At 46.6% G+C, this 21,732-nt stretch overlaps 1 protein-coding gene across 1 annotated transcript; it reads left to right on the top strand.

The window, feature by feature from the left end:
* The first annotated feature begins 338 nt into the window (after positions 1–338).
* On the top strand, positions 339–16,586 carry MS4A1 (membrane spanning 4-domains A1). Its single transcript, XM_073346888.1, has 7 exons — positions 339–619; positions 4,579–4,731; positions 5,893–6,012; positions 11,096–11,158; positions 14,361–14,582; positions 15,112–15,186; positions 15,318–16,586. Exons 2-7 carry the CDS (start codon positions 4,627–4,629, stop codon positions 15,411–15,413), a joined length of 681 nt encoding a protein of 226 aa, XP_073202989.1. The 5' UTR covers positions 339–619; positions 4,579–4,626; the 3' UTR covers positions 15,414–16,586.
* Positions 16,587–21,732: the final 5,146 nt, after the last annotated feature.

A 21,732-nucleotide genomic window follows, 5' to 3' on the forward strand; every position in this document is an offset into this window, starting at 1 on the left:
GGCCCACGAATTTCTTTTAAACACTGAGGCCCAGATCCTCAATGGCATCTAACTCCCACTGACATCAATGAGTGTTGGGCATCTGTACACGTTGGAAGATCTGGGCCAAAGAGACCTGTCCTATTGAAGTCAAAGACAAAACTCCCATTCAGCTGTAATGGGACCAGGAGTGCTCCCAAGAAGAGCCCTTGGGGCAGAGAGATGCTCTGATCTTTGATTGTTTGGCTGGCTCCCTCGGCCACCCATCATGGCACTAAAATAATCAATTCACCACGTCTAGTTCCTTTACTTTTGTTCTGGCAGGAAATGAATGTTTCGTTTCTGACTGTATTCTGAAACCACATGATCGTGCAGCACAAGTTGAGCACCCAGTTGGCTACAAGAAGCTAAGAGGAGAGGCAAGAAGCCTGAAAGAAAGGCAGATAAATCCTATGTTTCCTTTGGAGGCATCTTCCCTCTCTATTTCTGCTGCCTGAGATAAAGCTGGGTCCCAGCCCCGCTCTCCTGTTTGTCTTCACTCAGACAAGGAATAGGAAGTGGCTTTTTGAATCTACATTTGGACCTTGTCCAGCTCTTCATTGCTACGCAACAAAGGCGGCGTTGGTGGTCAACGGGACAGGTATCTTGTTAATTTCATGTACTAGCTAATGTGCATCAATAATTTCACAGTTTCTTACCTGCAAGAAGCTTTAATGAAAGTTTGTTAGCTCAGGAAATGTCAAGAGACCAACAGATTCTTCTCCAAGCTCTGAGGAATGGATGAAATGGCTTTTTGACTTTCGGGGTGAATGACAGTGTGGTTCTGAAATTAATGTGTTACCATGAATGGCTCAAATTTCACCCTAGCTTACCTCATATACAATGCCCCTGGAATTAATGGGGTTGAAGGGCATGTGATTTATGGCACATTTGGGGTCAGATCATGATCCCAGTGGCATAGGTTTAAATCTGGAGTGACTCCATTTAAGTTACTCCTGATTTACTCCAGCTAAAATGAGATCAGAACCCAGTCCAATGCTTCTTAGTACAGTTCACTGCATTGATGGTATAAGTGTTGTAGAAATACCTAGGTAAGCACAGGGTTATTACATGGAATTCCATGTATGATCTATGAGAGATGGGATTGTTCAGTGGTTAGCACATCCATCTGGGACTGAGGAGACCTAGGTTCAATTTCCTGCTTTTCTACAGACTTCTTGTGTGATGCTGGGCAAGCCACTGAATATCTCTGTGCTCCAGTTCCCTGACTGTAAAATGGGGACAACAGCACTGCCCTGCCTCACAGGGGTGTTGTGAAGCTAAAGACCTTAGGTAGATATTGCCTTGTGCCACTTGGTGATTGGAGAGGAGTTGCCACTGTACCAAGAACAAACTCTCATGCTTTCTTGAGCACGGAGGGTTTGCACTCAGTGATGGAAGTCCAGCTGATTTCAGCAGGAGCAGGATGGAGCCATGAACATGCTTGTTACATTGGCGAGATACACTCTGTGGAGTCGGGCCCAGCTGACCACGTTACGCCTCTTTGCACCATGTGCACTTACCCAGGGAGCAAAGCTCTCTGCCCCCGAACAACGCATGCCCTGAAAATGGAAATGTTTCCCTTCCCAAGCGGTGGCTGCTTCCCTTCCCAAGTGGTGGCTGCTTCCCTTTCCAAAGCACGAGTGGGGAGAGAGGCAGAGGTGAATGTGGGGGTTTGTAGAAGAGGCAGGCTCTGAAGCTTTGGGGGAATGGGAGGTGTGGAGCGGCAGCAAGATTGATTTTCTGTTTGCTGTATAAACTCACTCCCCCGACTATTTTTCTTCTGTGGATCCTGATGAATTTCCCCCTCCCTGTGCTGTGCAGCAGGAGATCTTATTGCCTGTGCCCTACCTGGCTCCTTCAGGCACCACGCACACTGAAGTTGCTCTGGGAAGCAGAGGGACCCCTATGGTGTATGCTTCCCCATGGGAACTCAATCAACAGAGGACACCACCAGTCAGATGACTGCTACCTATGCCTCTCGCCCACATGAGCTAGTTCTCTTTAGTGGAACAGGGGAGATGCACGAAATTGATGGAAGGACAAGAGTGATTTCGGTCCCTTCCCCCTTTATTCTGTAATCTCAGCTTTTAAAATACTTCATGGCCTCTCCTGACCAGAGAGAACAGTAGATTCTACTAAGGCTGATAAGTACAAAGAAATACCATTGGCTACTTCCTCTCTGCTTCTGTTGAATGCTGCTCAGGAAGGAAAACCTCTCTACTCTTAGCACACTGCGGTGATGCTGTGGTCAAAAGCAGCAAGCTCCAGATGGAGCAAAGATATCAGAAGGGGCTTGTGAAAGGAGCGAGAAAGCATTTGTGAAATGAACAAGGTGCAGTTGCACAGACTAGCAATGAGCTCTACAGACACAGAGGAGAGAGGATCTTGTGCTGGCAGATAAAAACCAAGGACCTGATTCTCTTCTCTTGCACTCACTTTACACTGACTTCAGCTGGGTTATTTCTGATTTGTTCCCATGTAAATGAGAGAAACTGGAAAAGAAAGAAATTGGAAAGTGGACAAATTGGAGAGAGTCTAGCGGAGGGCAACAAAAATTATTAGGGGGCTGGGGCACATGACTTATGAGGAGAGGCTGAGGGAACTAGGATTGTTTAGTCTGCAGAAAAGAAGAATTGCGGGAGGGTGGGGGGCGGGGGCGGGGATTTGATAGCAGCCTTCAACTACCTGAAGGGCAGTTCCAAAGAGGATGGAGCTAGGCTGTTCTCAGTGCTGGCAGATGACAGAACAAGAAACAATGGTCTCAAGTTGCAGTCAGGGAGGTCTAAGTTGGATATTATTGGACTATTTGGACTATTTCACTAGGAGGGTGGTGAAGCACTGGAATGGGTTACTTAGGGAGATGGTGGAATCTCCATCCTTAGAGGTTTTTAAGGCCCAGCTTGACAAAGACCTGGCTGGGATGATTTAGTTGGTGTTGGTCCTGCTTTGAGCAGGGGATTGGACTAGATGACCTCCTGAGGTCTCTTCCAACCCTAATTTTCTATGATTCAATTATTTTAAGGCTGGTGTAAATTGACATAGGACCACTGACTTCCCTGGAGCTACTCTGGTTGACATCTTCCAAACTTCAGTGCCTTCGGGTCTAATTCATCATTGCCCAGCACCTTGTGTTGTCATTTACATCACTGCAAAATGAGTGTGCACAGCAGAATGGCACTGTTTTACACTCAGTTTGCAGGGATGTGAATGGCAACTCAAAGGGCAGCGCTGTGGGGAGTTAGGCCCAGATCCACAAAAGTATTTAGACTCCTAACTTCCATTGACGGTGGAAGTTAGGAGCCTAAATACCTTTGTAGATCTGGGCCTTAGTCCTAGTCACAGGGGCAGCTGGCCCTTTAAGGGGGCCAGGGCTCAGCTGCACCTGGGCCAGGCTTAGCCCATCTCCCCAGGTGAAGGGAACAAGTCCTGGCGTCACATGATGGTAGCATGTGATTCAGACACAAGCCTATTGGGACATACAGGCCAGGTTGAGGAAGAGACACAAAGAAGTGGAAGGGAGACTCTCTTGCTTTCGGGGCCTGGGAAGTGAGAGAGACCTGCAGGGGACCACAGGGGAGTAGGGAATAGATTATCTAAGCCACCCAGAAGGAAATGCCTGGCTGGAACTATCTGTGTATGGGGCAGGAGCAAAACTCCTAAGAGGGAATTAGAAGCCAAGGAGGGATGCAATGGACTAGTGAGCTTGGTTTTGAGTTAAGCTGTTAGTTTATGTTGGAAGGGGAGCATAATTCAAATTCCCAGTGGGAAAACTGAGGCAATGGAAGGGTCCACCAGTGGATGAGGTATTACAAACATCCCTAGACACATACCTATTTCACATATTCTCCTTTCTATATCCACTATTGATTGGGTGCTAGGTGTCAGATCCTCTTCTGATGTCAGTGACTTCAGCTGAGGCTCTGGCTCTGGATGTCTAGACCCTCCAAGGAAAACTGAAGATCAGTTTTGAAAAGTCTTAACCTAAAAGACAGAGTAAGAAGAAAAACAGCTCCAGGCATACAAAGCCAACTGGCTCAATGGGATCTCTTCCCCATTCACCCAGCCATCTTGCAGTCATTCAGTACAAACGTGCTCCTTGGATAGCCACTGACTGTCAGGGCCAGGTTCTGCTCTCCGTCACACCAGCTGAAATCCAGTGGGGGAGGGGGCCATTGGCTACACCAACAACCAGCCTTAAGAAAGTGACTCAGGATTTACACTAGTGCAGTCGAGATCAGAATCTGCCCCTAGATGGATTTCCCATTTAATGTAAGCTGAAAAACAGCTCTTAAACCAAATTGGCAGCTATAAAGGGGGCCTTACACAGTGGTAACTCTATGGTTCCCCCATAGAAAGGTGGGGCATGGGGAAGATATAGAGATGTGCCCTTCCTGTGTGCTACAAAACGCTCCCTGTGCCCCAGCTTGCAAGCAGACTGGGACATGGGATCCATGTCCCTGGAGATGAACAGCCCACGCCAAGTCAATATGATGTAACAATGATTCCAATAGTGATCTGGTTGCTCATAAATTAACCTCTTTTGATCTCTCTCCCTAGATAAGCTGTGTCTCTGCTGTGTCTCTCCCCAGCAGCCATTGATATGCCATGGCCTTTCCCAGGACTGCGGCTAACAATGTGACCCTGCTCATCCCCCCACACAGCCCTGATGACACTCAGAAGAAATTCCCAAGAAAGAATGAGGCACTAGGGGTAAATCTGCCACCTTCTCAAACCTGCATGCATGGGAGATGGGGCACCCATTTCACTGTGGAGGAATGTCTGCTGTTCCCCTAAGGAGCTGCCAAACCTCATATGAACCACCACCCCATGAGCCAAAAGAGGGGGGGCATGATATGGCCTCGAGGAGGGAGGAAATTGGGGTTGATCTTCACTAATGCAGAGGCTAATGCGATGCACCCACACCTTGCCTGGGGAAGAGACAATTCAAACTAGTTAAGAACATTGCATTAGGTGGTGGGTTTTTATGGTGAGGTTTCCAAACAACTCATTCTGCAATGCTTCTAATCCCCCTAGGAGTGTGGGAATAATGCTTGGTTTCTGAATCAGTGAGGTCCTGGGCAAGCCACTTAACTGCTGTAGTGTCTCAGTTTCCCCCTCTCTTAATAACATAATACTCACTTAATAACTTAATATCTGTACTGTTAGCCTTTGGCATGAGCAGTTAGCCAATATTCAGGGCGTTGTGGAGTTGTTTCCATGAGGGTGAGAAATTGATGCTAAGCCAGGTATATTCTTTGGTGTGATCTTGTTTATTTACAAAGAATGTCCACAAAGTCCTCTTTCCCTGAACACAGTAGAACCAAACAATAACAGACAGCTTCCTGGCTCAGAAATCCCCAATGTCTGCCTCTCCAGTAAGCTCTGTGCCCAAACAGTTCTGCCTCTGTTTCCTCTCAGGGTCACACTTGCAACTGCTTCTCCTGGCTTTTCTCTGCCTCCAACACAGAGAGCTGCAACCAATCTTCTAGCCCTTGTGATTGCAACCAGGAAAATCCCACAGACCACATGGTTTAGTTCTGACCTGCCATGAACCTATTGCCTTGGGCAATAGCCTTCATTGTTTTCTGCTGTCTTTACTACATAAACGGCCTTGAGTGCACCTTCTGTTGAGCCTGAAGGAATGTGCTTGGCCAATCCATTAGCTATAATGAGGTTTGTGATTGGGTTTGGATCCAAGAGCCTGTGACGGCAGCTGGTAGCCCCTTTCAACTCCATAGGGAGTTGTGAGGTTTAACTAATTAATGTGTCTAATTAATTAACATGTAATGCTTTGGGCACCTTCGGAGGTGGGTAAGTGCTTATCATTAGGAGAACCTTACTGACTGTACTGACTTTGTTCTCTCCCTGCAGGCCATACAGATCATCGTCGCCTTAATACACCTTGGCCTCGGGGGCATCTTGTTCTTCTCCTCAAAAGAATCTCTCCCCCTGTGCATGGCTTCCTGGTATCCGTTCTGGGGAGCAGCGCTTGTAAGTGGAATACATGAATTATTGCTGAAACACAGCGGTGGCTAAATGGATGCTGGCTCTAGAGATAGGAACGATGTGGAGTTATGGATTGATGGCTGAATAAACGTGGTATTGAGAAAAGCAGTGGAAGGGTGGCTTCATGGATTCTAAATATGGTCTCCATAAAAACTGCCATGCAGATTCGGCGCACCACAGTCGCACCACTTGGGCAGAGCAATGGGAACAGAATCTTCCCTTGCTGGGAATATCCCTGGCATGGGGGAATCCCCAGCAGGCAGACAACTAGCAGAGCTGACTTCTACCCATCCTGTCCCACATAGAATCATAGAATCATAGAATATCAGGGTTGGAAGGGACCTCAGGAGGTCATCTAATCCAACCCCCTGCTCAAAGCAGGACCAATCCCCAATTAAATTATCCCAGCCAGGGCTTTGTCAAGCCTGACCTTAAAAACTTCTAAGGAAGGAGATTCTACCACCTCCCTAGGTAACGCATTCCAGTGTTGCACCACCCTCCTAGTGAAAAAGTTTTTCCTAATATCCAACCTAAACCTCCCCCACTGCAACTTGAGACTATTACTCCTTGTCCTGTCCTCTTCTACCACTGAGAATAGTCTAGAACCATCCTCTCTGGAACCACCTCTCAGGTAGTTGAAAGCAGCTATCAAATCCCCCCTCATTCTTCTCTTCTGCAGACTAAACAATCCCAGTTCCCTCAGCCTCTCCTCATAAGTCATGTGTTCCAGACCCCTAATCAGTTTTGTTGCCCTTCGCTGTACTCTCTCCAATTTATCCACATCCTTCTTGTAGTGTGGGGCCCAAAACTGGACACAGTACTCCAGATGAGGCCTCACCAGTGTCGAATAGAGGGGGACGATCACGTCCCTCGATCTGCTCGCTATGCCCCTACTTATACATCCCAAAATGCCATTGGCCTTCTTGGCAACAAGGGCACACTGCTGACTCATCCCAGCTTCTCATCCACTGTCACCCCTAGGTCCTTTTCCGCAGAACTGCTACCTAGCCATTCGGTCCCTAGTCTGTAGCTGTGCACTGGGTTCTTCCGTCCTAAGTGCAGGACCCTGCACTTATCCTTATTGAACCTCATCAGATTTCTTTTGGCCCAATCCTCCAATTTGTCTAGGTCCCTCTGTAGCCTATCCCTGCCCTCCAGCGTATCTACCACTACTCCCAGTTTAGTATCATCCGCAAATTTGCTGAGAGTGCAAACCACATCATCCTCCAGATCATTTATGAAGATATTGAACAAAACCGGCCCCAGGACCGACCCCTGGGGCACTCCACTTGACACCGGCTGCCAACTAGACATGGAGCCATTGATCACTACCCGTTGAGCCCGACAATCTAGCCAACTTTCTACCCACCTTATAGTGCATTCATCCAGCCGATACGTCTTTAACTTGCTGACAAGAATACTGTGGGAGACTGTGTCAAAAGCTTTGCTAAAGTCAAGAAACAATACATCCACTGCTTTCCCTTCATCCACAGAACCAATAATCTCATCATAGAAGGCGATTAGATTAGTCAGGCATGACCTTCCCTTGGTGAATCCATGCTGACTGTTCCTGATCACTTTCCTCTCATGTAAGTGCTTCAGGATTGATTCTTTGAGGAACTGCTCCATGATTTTTCCGGGGACTGAGGTGAGGCTGACTGGCCTGTAGTTCCCAGGATCCTCTTTCTTCCCTTTTTTAAAGATTGGCACTACATTAGCCTTTTTCCAGTCATCTGGGACTTCCCCCGTTCGCCACGAGTTTTCAAAGATAATGGCCAATGGCTCTGCAATCACAGCCACCAATTCCTTTAGCACATCCCTCAGTGCAGAGGCAGGATAGGGTTCAGGAGGGGTGGGCAGGGGTGTTCTGCCAACACCCAGTTGATATATGGTCCCTGAGGACCCCAGCTGCTATAAACTGCTCTGGGGGATCAGCAGCATATCCCTTACAGCTCCCTGTAACTTGTGCCCCTAGTGTAAGCCAGGGGCAGCAGAGACACAAACCCTTAAAGGCAAGGGAATGTGGCCCTGTCTCTTAACCATATTTTAATGCCCACGCCTACTGATAGAAGCAGGCTGCCTTCAAGAGATAAGGAAACACTTTACAGGCAGTGAATTCATCCCCCTCAGTCTGAGGCCTAACCTCAGCAGCGCTAGCAAACACTCAGCATTCGGCCGGTTGAGTGTGGTGTGTGGTCATGAGGGAAATGCGAGGAGGAGGCCTGCTGCTCCTACCTCCAGCATAACTCTGCCCACTTTCCCAAGCTGTGGGTAGACTGTCAAGTGCAGGTTTCAGAGTAGCAGCCGTGTTAGTCTGTCTTCGCAAAAAGAAAAGGAGGACTTGTGGCACCTCAGAGACTAACCCATTTATTTGAGCATAAGCTTTCGTGAGCTAATGCATCCGATGAAGTGAGCTGTAGCTCACGAAAGCTCATGCTCAAATAAATGGGTTAGTCTCTGAGGTGCCACAAGTCCTCCTGTTCTTTTTGTCAAGTGCTGTGTCTGCTCTGTGGGCCAGCCACAGCTCCAAGGGTTGCAAAGCCACAGAGCTACTAGTGAGGCCAGACAGCACCTAGTATCAAAGCCGGTAACTCCTCTGCAACCATAGCTGCTACTCCTTCTGACTGACTGAGTGGGAGCCCGCAGCCTAGACTACCTCCTCCTCATGGTTTCCTGTCCAGATTTCTAAACAAAGAGCATATGGCACAGCCATCTTCCTCAAGGACAGTCCCTGACTTCAATCCTATCAGAAACAATGGGAAGTTGTGTTCATTACGGTTGCCAACTTTCTACTCACACAAAACTGAACACCCTACTACCCCCATCCCGCCCCTTCTCCGAAGCCCTGCCCCCACTCATCCCATCCCTCCTCCTTCTGTTATTCACTCTCCCTACCCTCACTCACTCGCTCATTTTCACCGGTCTGGGGCACGGGGATTGGGGTGCAGGGATGTGAGGGCTCCAGCTAGGGGTGCGGGTTCTGGTGTGGGGCTGGGAATGAGGGATTTGGGGTACAGGAGGGGACTCTGGGCTGGGGCAAGGGGTTGGGGTGTGGGGGGGTGAGGGCTCTGGCTGAGGGATGAGGGGTTTGAGGTGCAGGAGGGGGGCTCTGGGCTGAGGGATTCAGAGTGAGTGAGGGGGCTCCGGGTTGGGGCAGAGGGGTTACGGGTGCAGACGCTTACCTCAGGCAGCTCCTGGAAGCGGCAGCATGTCCCCACTCTGGCTCCTGCACAGAGGTGAGGCCAGGCGCCTTGCGCGCTGCTCTGTCTGCAGGTACCACCCCCACAGCTCCCATTGGCCGCGGTTCCTGGCTAGTGGGAGCAGCAGAGCCGGCGCTTGAGGCGGGGGCAGCATGCGGAGGAGCCCCCTGGGTACCCCTATGCATAGGAGCCAGAGCGGGGACATGCAGCTGCTTCCGGGAGCCGCACGGAGCCTCATCAGGCAGGGAGGCTGCCTTAGCCCTGCTGTGCCACCAACCAGACTGTTAACAGCTCGGTCAGTGGTGCTGACCAGAACCACCAGGGTCCCTTTTTGACTGGCCATTCCGGTCGAAAACCGGACACCTAGCAACCCGAGGGGTCATAGAAGCAGCATCATTTTTACGTGGCAAGGCTTTAGTGGAATGGCAGCCATCTTCCTTGAGGGCAATCTGTGGCTTCAATTCCAATGGAAACAATGGGATGTGGCAGCCATTTTTAGTAGAGGCATATGCCAGTGACCATGTTTATTGAGGGCATGAGTAGCTTCAATCCCATTGTGAATCATGGAAAATGGCAGTCATTTTGAGTAAGGGAAAATTGCTGCAACAATGGCAAAGAAAGGATACAGTGATCCTTCATAACTTTGCTTAATTGCAACCTAACTTCTTCAAATGTACACTGTCACTAATTTGCAGTGAGGTTTAGCAATATGGGAGTTGTCAGGGATAAAAAAACAGTCACTTGTTAGCAAACAAAGTCCAAAAGAAGGTGAGATGCTGGGGGGAGGCTTAAAGGTCCAATTTTTAATTATTTTCCCCTGAGAAACTAAATAGCAGATTTTAGTTGAAAATCTTCAGCAAATTCAGTCTTTACTCCACCCCTGCAATGTGGAGAATGATATGAAACCAATCCTGCTAGGGCCAGCAGTGGGATTTGAACCGGGAAACACTGAAAGCCTCTACTGCTTATGCTAAAGAACTAAATTCTATAAGCTGGAAGCTGTGTAAATCTAAAACTTTTTATATGAACCAGGCACTAGAAAGTGACAAAGACTCAGTGTGTGTTACAAAAACACTATATTGGACATCGACGACAAAGCGGTTGAATCCATGTTTTAAGTGAAAAACTGAATCCAGCCTTAATTATAGATACTCTGGACAGATGTATTCTCATATTTACCTATGGGCTGAATAGATCATAAATCAACATCCTTCTATCAAAGAGGGAGAGAGAGAACAGTGACACAGATGTTTCATAAGATGTTCCTGTTTTTGTTTTGATTTGACCCAGACATATGTCTTGCCATGGGCCACTGGTTGCTTTCTGATCACTGGCACATTAGTGGGGCTACTGGCTGCTCCCTGATCCCTTGAATTAACATGCAAGGGATAGGACCAAGCTGTTTTATTTTAACTTTCTTTCTGTAGGTGAAGTGACATGTTAGTCCCAGCCCAGGGCACTCTAATTGGGCTGATTTGTCACAGGAAGGATGTAGTCCAGGGGGGAGGGATAGCTCAGTGGTTTGAGCATTGGCCTGCTAAATCCAGGGTTGTGAGTTCAATCCTTGAGGGGGCCTTTTAGGGATCTGGGGAAAAAATTGGGGATTGTCCTGCTTTGAGCAGGGAGTTGGACTGGATGACCTCCTGAGGTCCCTTCCAACCCTCCTATTCTATGATTAGGCAATGAGATGGACAGATGAGAAAGCTGTGAGAGGGATGGGTATGTTTGCTTGGGGTTGGTGGGTGTATATGGATAGGGTGGGTGGATGGAATGTTCAGACCTATGGATGGGTCGGGGAGGAGCTCTTTATCTAAAACTTTAAAGTGACCCTCACCTTAATTAATGATCATTTTCTCTTTTCTTTACAGTTCATCATTTCTGGGTCCCTCTCAGCTGCAACTGCAACTGCAACGAATATCACAGAGGGTCTGGTGAGCTATGCAGTATTCTGTTATTGGGAGAGACTTACAAGTTAACACTAAGGGGAGAAATCAGAGCCCTTGTCTGTCAAGAATGCCCTCCGGGATATGGCTGGTGTCCCATGGGGAGGAGCATGCAAAGGTGAAACTCAGAATTGAACGAATTCCCCTCTCACTCAAGGAGAGACGGATTGCTGCAGAAGTACGCATGGGTTTGCTTGAAACACGATTCCATATAATGGGTAGACTAGGGAGGTGGTGGAATCTCCATCATTAGAGGTTTTAAAGGCCTGGCTTGACAAAGCCCTGGCTCGGATTGGTCCTGCTTTGAGCAGGGGTTTGGACTAGATGACCTCCCGAGGTCTCTTCCAACCCTAATCTTCTATGATTCTATAAAAATATGCATTAAATGTGGCATAATGCATGCAAAAGCTAGAAAATGCCTAAGTTAAGGTTGCCCACACAACTTTAACAATGCCCCCTTGTGCATCTGCATTATTGCAGTAGTTTGTTTTCTCTGCATGACCAAGCCTGATTTCAGAGCATGGGTTGCATGGGGCTCAGTGAATGAGCCAGCTCTGCTCAATATTTTTCTTTATGCTTAACTCTTCCATGAATGGACCTCCTGCCTCATTCACTGAACACCATCCGAACTGCTTGGTTAATATGGCAGGATGTGACAGGATATACGATCCCTCAGAGACCTGAGAATGAGAGAGCCATAGGACTCAGGGCTGGGAAGGCAAGGGTTAATGGACAGAGATCAGTCTGCTAGGGCTCATTAGAGGTCCAGTCTGCAGTAGTTATAAGATGACAGCTTCCTGGTCTGAGGGCAATGATCCATCTGATCCTTGGAGGAAAAGGTTCTGTTTGTTTCCATTTGGGACTTGGACAGGAGTCAGTGAACTGAGATGAAGACAGTTTCCTCCTGAAGCAGAGCAGGCTGTGTCATTTTGGTTTGGATCTTCACCCCACACTGGGCATCAAGACCCAGCCATCTAGGTGAAAACTGGGAGTTCTAATCACTAGGCCACGTGGACCCAAACTTAGGTCTGGGTCTGGGAAAAAGCTTCTGGACTGATATTTAAAATAACTCCCCAAAAGCCGCTGTTTAGGAACATAGGAGATAGGACTGGAAGGGACCTGCTAGGTAATCAAGTCCAGGCACCTGACATGGTGGGAAACCACATCATAGAATCCAACACATAAATATACCAAGCTCCATCTTAAAACTAGTTGGGTTGTTAGCCCCCACTCCTGCTTTTGTGAGGCTGTTCCAGATCCTTGCTCCCTGCATGAATTGAAACTTTCCTCTCATTTCCAGCCTAAATTTATTCATGGCCTGTTTATCCCCATTCCTTCCTTTGCCAACATTGTCCTTTAGCTTCAATAGCTCATCTCCGTCCTTGGTGTTTACCAACCTGATGTATTTATAGAGAGCAATCAGATTCCCTCCCCCGCACCCAGACTTCATTTGTTTGAGGATCCCTTGTGGATCCTGTCTAAATTAATCTGCAGAATTAGTCTTCCCTTTAAAAGGAGAGGGCCCAGAGGATGTGGATATTTACCTTCCTGTGGAGGCATTAATTGTCCTATTAGGGACCAGGAAATGGGTCTATGCCATGTTTTCTCTGGGGAAGAGGAAGGAATCTCAGGAGAGTTGGGGATGGCAACCTAGATGGCCACCTATAACTAGGGTCTGTTATTGGAATTCTAAGAGCTTGTCTAGATGGAGAGTTAGTGCTCAGCAAGCTGGGGTGTAAATCTTCAGTGCTGTGATGGGGTGGAGTAGGCCCAAAGGGCTCGTGCTGGCAGCCTCATGGTCCTGCCACACCCCATCCCAGACAGGAGCAGAAGAGAAGTCCTCCAAGTGGCCTAGAGTGACTGCAGGGGAAGCAACCAATCAGAAGGGCTGCAGGAGTGGCCAATCAGGGGGCAGCAGTTCTATATAAAAAGGAGCGCTGGAGCTGGAAAAGAGGACTATGTTCCTGGTTGGGTGAAAAAGCAGAGGTTCATGGACAGCTCAGTGTGGCAAGGAACTGGGGGTGCTAAGAAGGAGCTCCTGGCTGGCTGCTGGGACTGAACAAGGACTGAGTCCAGGGAGGGCTGCAGGAACACAATGTCTCCAGAGAGGAGGTCCTGGGGCTGTGGCCTCATACCAGGGCTGGGGGAAGTAAAGAGTGCCTACCCTGGAAGGGGTTTATGATGTTCCACCTACAGTCAGTCTGTGTGGCTTGGCTGAATGGCTGAGTCACTGAAGACTCACCGAAGAAACCACTGGGGGTGGCGGGGCACTCACAAGAGGTGGGTGCTGCCCCATTCCACAAACTCTGTGATTGCAGGCACACACACTTGACCAGTTCGTGGTGGTTTCACTGAATTGTTTATTTAGAAAACAAACAAAACAAAAAAATTCAGGAAAAAAATGTTTTGACATTTTTGAAATGGTTTGAACTGACTTTTCAAATCAAATTATCCTTGAATTTTATTTTTATATTTTAAAAAAATGATTGCAATTGTAATGAAACGTTTCATTTGGCTCAAAGTGAATTTTTTTTGATTTGCTGAAAAATTTTTATTTTGATGCCAAAACAATTTTTTATTTTTGAAAATTGCCAGTGAACCAAAAAATCCATGATTTGCACAACTCTAATCCTATGATACTATGTAAAATTGCCCATTAAGGAGACAGAATCCAGGTGTGATTAGCGCACTTAACTTCACCATTTCCTGACTTTGTCCTTCATTTAGCAATTTAATCATTTATTTCCGATGGCCAAGGTAAGATGTAATTTTTTTTCACTCTGTTAGTACTTTAAAAAAAATTGCTGAACTGTTTTTGTTCACATTTTCCCCAAAAGTTCATTCATGGGCTTAAAACAAACATGGAAAATTGCAGCCTAGAAAGTGAAAAGTTTGACCAAGTTCTAAGTAACTGAAAAAGCCCTTTCACACTCAGGCAACCTTAACCATAGAGTGTTGCTAATCACTCTGTCTATTAAAAGGGAGTGCTTCTCTGCCATATGTGTATTTTGTTGTTCTCTTTATCTGTGCGTGGAGGGATGAAGTCAGAGGGAATGGGGCAAAAGAAGGCTGGAATGTTGCAAATATGGGTTGCTGTGCTTATGTATGTGTATGGCTCAATACTCAGTGGCCATGTGTCTGGGTATTGATATGACTGTCCTAACCTGTGCCCTCTGCATATCTCTTTCAGGAGGCAGGCAGCAATATGTTGAATGCCATCAGCTTCCTTGCCTCATTAGCTGGAGGAATAATGTTGGGAATTGATTTGATTAATATTTGCATTCTAAACAAGTACAAAGTTTCCATCCCAATTTTGGATAAAATCCACTTAGTCAGCTTCCTTCTCCCTCATCGCTGTGAAGAAAGCCCCATCCCTTGGGACTACTGTCAGAGCATTGGTTCTTACAAGACGGTAAGTGCAGTGGTTCCACAAGGTGCTATGAATTCTGTGTCTTCTGAGCTATTTAGAGCTGGTGATGGCTCAGCATCTAAGGGGAGGGTCAGTGCTTGGGTTTGGAGAGTTATCCATGTTCATTGGACTCTCATGGACCTTAGTATTAGCATGGGAGATGTTTAAAGACAACAGGCACTGTCTGGAACTTGGATGCATGATAGCATGAGGAACATTGTTAGAAAATAATTGTAGCAAATGCTCATTAAACTCTCTGAAACATTAGAGAAGGTTCAAGTCTTGTTTTATGCAAACTGATAGGGTTTTGTTTTTCGTCTCCCCATTCAGGCCCTTGTGGTGTTTTCTCTCTTTGGGCTAAATTCTGCTCTTGGTTATATTGGTGTAATTCCCCTGAATCCAAACTGCATTGACTTCAGTGGAATTAATTCTAGATTTACACTGGTGTAGATGACACCAGATTTTGGCCCTATTAGTCCATAGCAGATAGTGTCACTAATTGTATCTCTCTCTTATTGGCTGTGTGGCATAGGGAATCTTGGCCTTGATGCTGATCTTCTCTGTAATCCAGAACATCGTTTCTAAAGACGCTATCTCCTCCGACTCGGTGAGGACTTAAGATGTTAAGTCAGTGGCTCTATCAGGGTGGGGGTTCTTTGTCTGGGCTGAGGGAGTGGATGGACAAGGAAGATGGTGGCAAGGAGACCCACCAGGTAGTGATTTTGTCTTTTCTTCCAGGATAAGTCACAGGATCATGAGGCAGAGCAAGTGTTTCCTTTGCTGTCACCCCCACAACCACAGTTCAGCAATGGAACCGGTCCTCCATGGCAGTAGTGTATCAGCAGCATCCAACAAACTCCAAGCAGCTTTCATGGGTAAAAAGCATATATGCGTGGTGCCTGAATCTCTCCCTCACCTTGCAGATAAGACGCCCTTCTCTCTCTTACTGAGTCTGGTCCAGAGATCACATGTGTTTTTACGCAGAAGGGAAGATGGGCAATAATGACTCACTAGCTTTATCCATCCTCTTGGAAAAGACCTCCTAAATGACTCTTACGCCAGCTTCTTCAATAATGGGTTGAAAAGGTATTGTGAGTTGGTTCTTTCAATCTCACTTGACCTGAGTGTATGGGAGTGGTGGGTGTACCTCTCATCTCCCAAATGGGATGGATTTCACGGCAACTTTAGAAATCCTGGAAGACATTGTAACTGTGTTGAAATGTCACAGGGTGATGAGCTGTTTCCCAGACAGAGCATGGAGAACAGAAGAGACATATTAAAGCAGCAGCAACCTCTATTGATGGTGGTTGGGTTTTTTTCTTTGCTCCCAAATTTCACCCTGTTAGGCTGAAATTTTCAAAGCCCCAGTCTGGTTTTTAGGTGCACATGGAGTTTAAAAGGGGAAGTAGCTCAGCTACATCTGAGACTGTATAGAGGGACACATACATGACATTCCCTAATTGTAAAATTGTAAAAAACTCTTTTTTTTTTTTTTTTTTGAATGGTTCTCTTGCCAAAATGGGTAGCAGTAGAAAGATGAAATTTCCTAGAAAAATAGCCTTCATTTAAGAGAAGGACCCTGGAGAGTTCTGGTGAAGATCAGCTTGAATTTGGCACTAAAGGCTGAGGGTAGGTATCAGTTAAATAAGACACCTGTAGGGATTTTTACCCTTAGTTACCTAAAAGCCAGGCAATTCAATACTAAGGTTAAATTTACAAGAAACCCAACATTAGAAAATGTGGAAAGTAACTATTAAAAAACCCAAACTACCTTAAGTCTGGCTTCCCTCAGGGACAGTTTGTGGAGCCTTTATTTTAGTGAGTAGAACTGGGTGAGTAATTGACTTTTTTTGATTTGGTGGCTGACCAAAAAAATCTGACAAGATTTTTGTTCTCAGGTTAACCCAAAATGACAATCTTTTTTTTTTTTTCCCAGCAAGAAACCAAAGCCGCCGCCACCACCAAAAACTTTGTTTTGGGTCAAATTAAATGTTTGTTCAATCCAAATTGTTTTGTTTTGGGGTCTCTTACCCTTAAGTTGTGTTTTTTTAAGTTAAATCTAGCTGAATTTCTAAATAAAATGACACATTTCAACTTTGAAACATTTCCCTGTGTCAAAAGCTTTGCTAAAGTTAAGGAATAACACGTCCACTGCTTTCCCCTCATCCACAGAGCCAGTTATTTCTTCATAGAAGGCAATTAGATTAGTCAGGCATGACTTGCCCTTGGTGAATCCATGCTGACTGTTTCTGATCACTTTCTTCCCCTCTAAGTGGTTCAGAATTGATTCCTTGAGGACCTGCTCCATGACTTTTTCCAGGGACTGAGGTGAGGCTGACTGGTCTTTAGTTCCCTGGATCCTCCTCCTTCCCTTTCTTAAAGATGGGCACCAGATTAGCCTTTCCAGTCACCTGGGACCTCCCCCGATCGCCATGAGTTTTCAAAGATAATGGCCATTGGCTCTGCAATCACATCCACCAATTCCTTTAGCACCCTGGGATGCAATGCATCCGGCCCCATGGATTTGTGCTTGTCCAGCTTTTCTAAATAGTCCCAAACCACTTCTTTCTCCACAGAGGTCTGGTCACCCCTCCCCCACCCCATGCTGTGCTGCCCAGTGCAGTAGTCTGGGAGCTGACCTTGTTTGTGAAGACAGAGGCAAAAAAAGCATTGAGTACATTAGCTTTTTCCACATCCTCCGTCACTAGGTTGCCTCCTTCATTCAGTAAGGAGCCCGAACTTTCCTTGACTTTCTTCTTGTTGCTAACATCTGAAGAAACCCTTCTTGTTACTCTTAACATCTCTTGCTAGCTGCAAGTCCAGGCGTGATTTGGCCTTCCTGATTTCACTCCTGCATGCCTGAGCAATATTTTTATACTCTTCCCTATTGAAGTAGTCTTATTGGTTCCAGTGGAACAACTCGCCACTTGTGTAAGGGAGCCACAATCTTGATCTGAGAGAGCCAGATCTTTAATCATCCCTTCCTTGTTCCCTTTGTGCATTCTTTTTCAAAGGAACCCAAGGGATTTAAGCACCCACCGCCATCAGCTCATATGAAAACCCCAGCCTTCATATCAAGGTTATAAGGCATGCTTTTGTATCAGGGACTCAAAGCCTGCAGCTTTGCTTATTGCTTAAAATTTGTACAGCTTCTGTAGTTGTAGACTGCCCAGCTGCAAGGGGAGAAATGTACAACACAGATAATTGGTTTAGAACTGGTTTCATGTTTCTAATATTAACACACTAGCTCTGTGTCTAATGATGCTGGCTGGCACATGGAATCACAGCACCCAGACCTGTGAGCTGCTGGGCACTTTGAAGGATTGGGCCTTTAATGACATGTAGGGATTGATCACGATCAGCATGTTATTTGTCTAATACAAAACTGGGAAAGCAGTGGGGGTTTTTTCTGTGGCATGTGAATGGCCTTTAAGAAAGCTAGAATCAGCATCACAACTGTGAGATTAAAAGTACAGGAAAGCATTCTGTCCATCATCATAGGCGCTGACTTTCTAATGTGCCAGGGGATGCTTAACCCCTGGCTCTGTGCCAGACCCTGCCCCCACTCCCCTCCTTCCCCAAGGCCCTGCCTCTTCCTGCCCCATTCAACCCCCTTCCCCAAGTGCACTACACACTCACTCCTCCCTTCTGCTGCCCCCCGCCCCCAACATCTCCTGCATGTTGCAAAACAGCTGATCACGGTGGGCGGAATGTGCTGGGAGAGAATGGGAGGCGCTGATCATTAGGGTCCACTGGGTGGGGGGGGGGGGGCTGTCGGTCAGTGCTCAGCACCAACCATTTTTTCCCAAGCACCCACGGAGTTGGTGCCTATGTTCGTCAGCACTGGTAGGTGGAGACTAGGTAGCCTGAACCGAAAGTTGCCCAATTAAGCCAGTTGAAAGACAAGAATTATCTCATAAGGCCAGGGGTTGCCAAAGGGCCACAATAATATGTCAGCAGCCCCACCCCCTCCCCTGAGCCTGCCATGCCCTCGCTCCCAGTGCCTGGCAACCCCGCCGATCAGCACATCCCTGCACCTCCTGATCACCGTTTCTGACGTGCAGGAGGCTCTGGTGGGGAGGGGGACAAGCCAGGGCATGGCAGGCTCCGGGGAGGGGGCGGGAAGGGGTGGAGTGGGGGCAGGGCCTGTGGCAGAGCCAGGGGTTGAGCGGTGAGCACCCACCGGCACATTGGAAAGTTGGCGCCTGTAGCTTCAGCCCCAGAGTCGGTACCTAGACAAGGAGCCGCATATTAACTTCTGAAGAGCCGCATCTGGCCCCGGAGCAGTACATGCAACGTTAGCTCTGTCCCCTGTGGGTCTATGTCTACGTTGCAGTATAAGCTCAGAGACAGGGATTTGAGCCAACTGGCCTGTGTTAGGGAATTCTTTATTAATCAAGTAATTTCATAGAGTTTTGTAGATATTAAGGTCAGAAGGGACCATTATGATCATCCAGTCCGACCTCCTGCACAACGCAGGCCACAGAATCTCACCCACCCTCTCCTGTGATAAACCTCTCACCTACGGCTGAGCTCTTGAAGTCCTCAAATCGTAGTTTAAAGACTTCAAGGTGCAGAGAATCCTCCAGCAAGTGACCTGTGCCCCACGCTACAGAGGAAGGCGAAAAACCCCTGGGGCCTCTTCCAGTCAGCCACTCCATTATCTTCTCTGGGATCGATACCAGCTGACTAGCCTGTAATTATTTGGGTCAACCCGTTTACACTTTTTTTTTAATTGTCACAATACTAGCTTTCTTCCCCGGTGATTCAGGACTTACTGAAAGTCAATATTAACTGTCCAGTGAGCTCCTCAGTCAGCTCTTCTAAAACCCTTGGATGCAAATTATTTGGAGCTGCTGATTTAAAAATGTCTAACTTTAGTAGTTGCTGTTTAACACCCTCCAGAGATACTAATGGAATGGAACCGTATGATGAGATTAGCATCTGTTTAGTCTCAAGTACAGAACAGAAATATTTATTCAACCCTTCTGTTGCTCTTGTTCTCTACCTGTGGCACACAATAGTGTAGTGTCCAGAGGGCTGTAGTAGTGTGGCCTAGTTGTTGGAGTTGGTGTGTGGGGGCTGGGTGGTATTATTGGCCTCTGACCTACAGGAGGTCAGACTAGATGATCTGGTGGTCTTTTCTGCCCTTAAACTCTAAGACTCTATGACATAGATGGACATTTTACAATGGTTGGAGCATTCGTGGCAGTAATACAGCTAAGGTTGCCTAAGCATTTCCAGATACTTGTTTTCGGTATCTCTGATCAGGCTGAAAGACTAAAGCTTTGGAGTGAAGTTTTCAAGCCCTAATCCATGTCCAGAGAGTCAAAATTTGAACAAAACTGGTTTCTCTGAAGAAAGAAAACAAAACCCAAACAAACATAATTCATTATCCATTCTCTTTTGTGAACTTTTTTTGGAGTGCTTCAGTGCTGAAGTGGGAGGGAGAGGGAGCTGACATCTGTCAGCGAAAACAGTTCAGATTCTGGTGCAAACTGGCTTTGATTTAGCTGAATGATACAGATTTGAAAAGCATAATTCATGCATCTGTGGAAGTTGTTTCTAGCATCGCAAGTGCTGCTTGGCAACCCTTTCTCAGAGCCCTAAAGGGAGGGGGCTAATTTAGGATTGCAGCAAAAAATGGTGAGCCCTGCTTTCATTTAATGTGCTCTTCAGGAGCCATTGCCACTCAGTGAAGGAGGCAACGGCTTCTCATGTCCTGACTCATGCACCCAAACAAGGAGGCAGTGTGCTTTAATGGATAGATTACTGGCTTAGTATGCAGGAGACCTGAGTTCTAATCCTGGCTTTGTTGGGTGACCTTGGGCAAGTCATGTTGCTGCCCTGTGCCTTGGTTTCCATTGCTGTAAAATGAGGTTAATGATATTAATCTCCTTTGTAAAGGGTTTTGAGATCCAAGGGTAAAAAGAACTAGGTAGTAGTGTTATGAGCCAAATTCTATACTCACAATAGTGTGAATCATGGTGTATCATTTACTCCAGGTCTCCCTTCTTGGTGAGTGGACACAGTGCATCATGGAAGATATAGTCCAGCTGGGGAGCCTGGCCCAGGGAGGAGAATGGGGGTATAAGGAAACTGAACTACAACTCCCAGGAAGTACCACAGTGGTAGATTTTAATCAAAATATTTCAGTTTTGGTTTTTTTAAAAAACTTTTTATCAAATTGAAATTTGCTTTTCTCTAAAACACTTTTCATGAACAATTTAGTTTAATCAAAAAACCAATTTTCCGTCAAAAAACAGTTAAATTTTCAGCCAGCCCTGCTAAGATGCCTCTCTTAATGCATGTGGGCAATTCCATTGACTTCAGAATACAGTTGGAATGGATTGCCAGTTAAACAAGTTTGCAATAAAAAATTAGTTAAAAGTAGCTGAAAGGTCCCTAAAAACAGTTTGAAATCTCCAGTCCTTCTCCCTACGTGCTCCCAGCTACCTCTTCTCATCACTCCCTACCTCAAAGGTTGCCTCCATTATGTATCCTTCCCTCTCACCCACCCGTTAAACGCTTGCAGTAATAACTCCCCACACCATTTGCCTTGCTCAGTCAGATGCGTTGTAGCAGATAAATGAACACTGTCAGCAGCCTGGTAGGCTCCTGTGTTGGAGGGATGGGTTCAGCAGGTGATCTTTCACCTGTAAAGGGTTTAGAAGCTGGAGTGGGGGAGAAACAAAGGGTCTGAGTCTGTCTGTGTGATGCTTTTGCTGGGGACAGAACAGGAATGAAGTCTTAGATTACTTACTAAGTTCTAACTAGATATGCGTCAGATTCTGTTTTGTTTAAATGGCTGATAAAATAAGCTGTGCTGAATGGAATGTATATTCCTGTTTGTGCCTTTTTGTAACTTAAGGTTTTGCCTAGAGGGATTCTGTGTTTTGAATCTGATTACCCTGTAAGGTATTTACCATCCTGATTTTACAGATTCTTTTACTTTTTCTTCAATTAAAATTCTTCTTTTAAGAACCTGATTGCTTTTTCATTGTTCTTAGGATCCAAGGGTTTGGGTCTGTGCTCACCTATGCAAATTGGTGTGCATTTTTATCAAGCCTTCCCTAGGAAAGGGGGTGTAGGGTTTGGGAGGATTTGGGGGGGGGGAAGACATTTCCAAGCAGGCTCTCTTCCTGTTAGATGC

The sequence above is a fragment of the Lepidochelys kempii genome, chromosome 6, assembly GCF_965140265.1.
Source record: "Lepidochelys kempii isolate rLepKem1 chromosome 6, rLepKem1.hap2, whole genome shotgun sequence".
Taxonomy (NCBI): Eukaryota; Metazoa; Chordata; order Testudines; family Cheloniidae; genus Lepidochelys; species Lepidochelys kempii.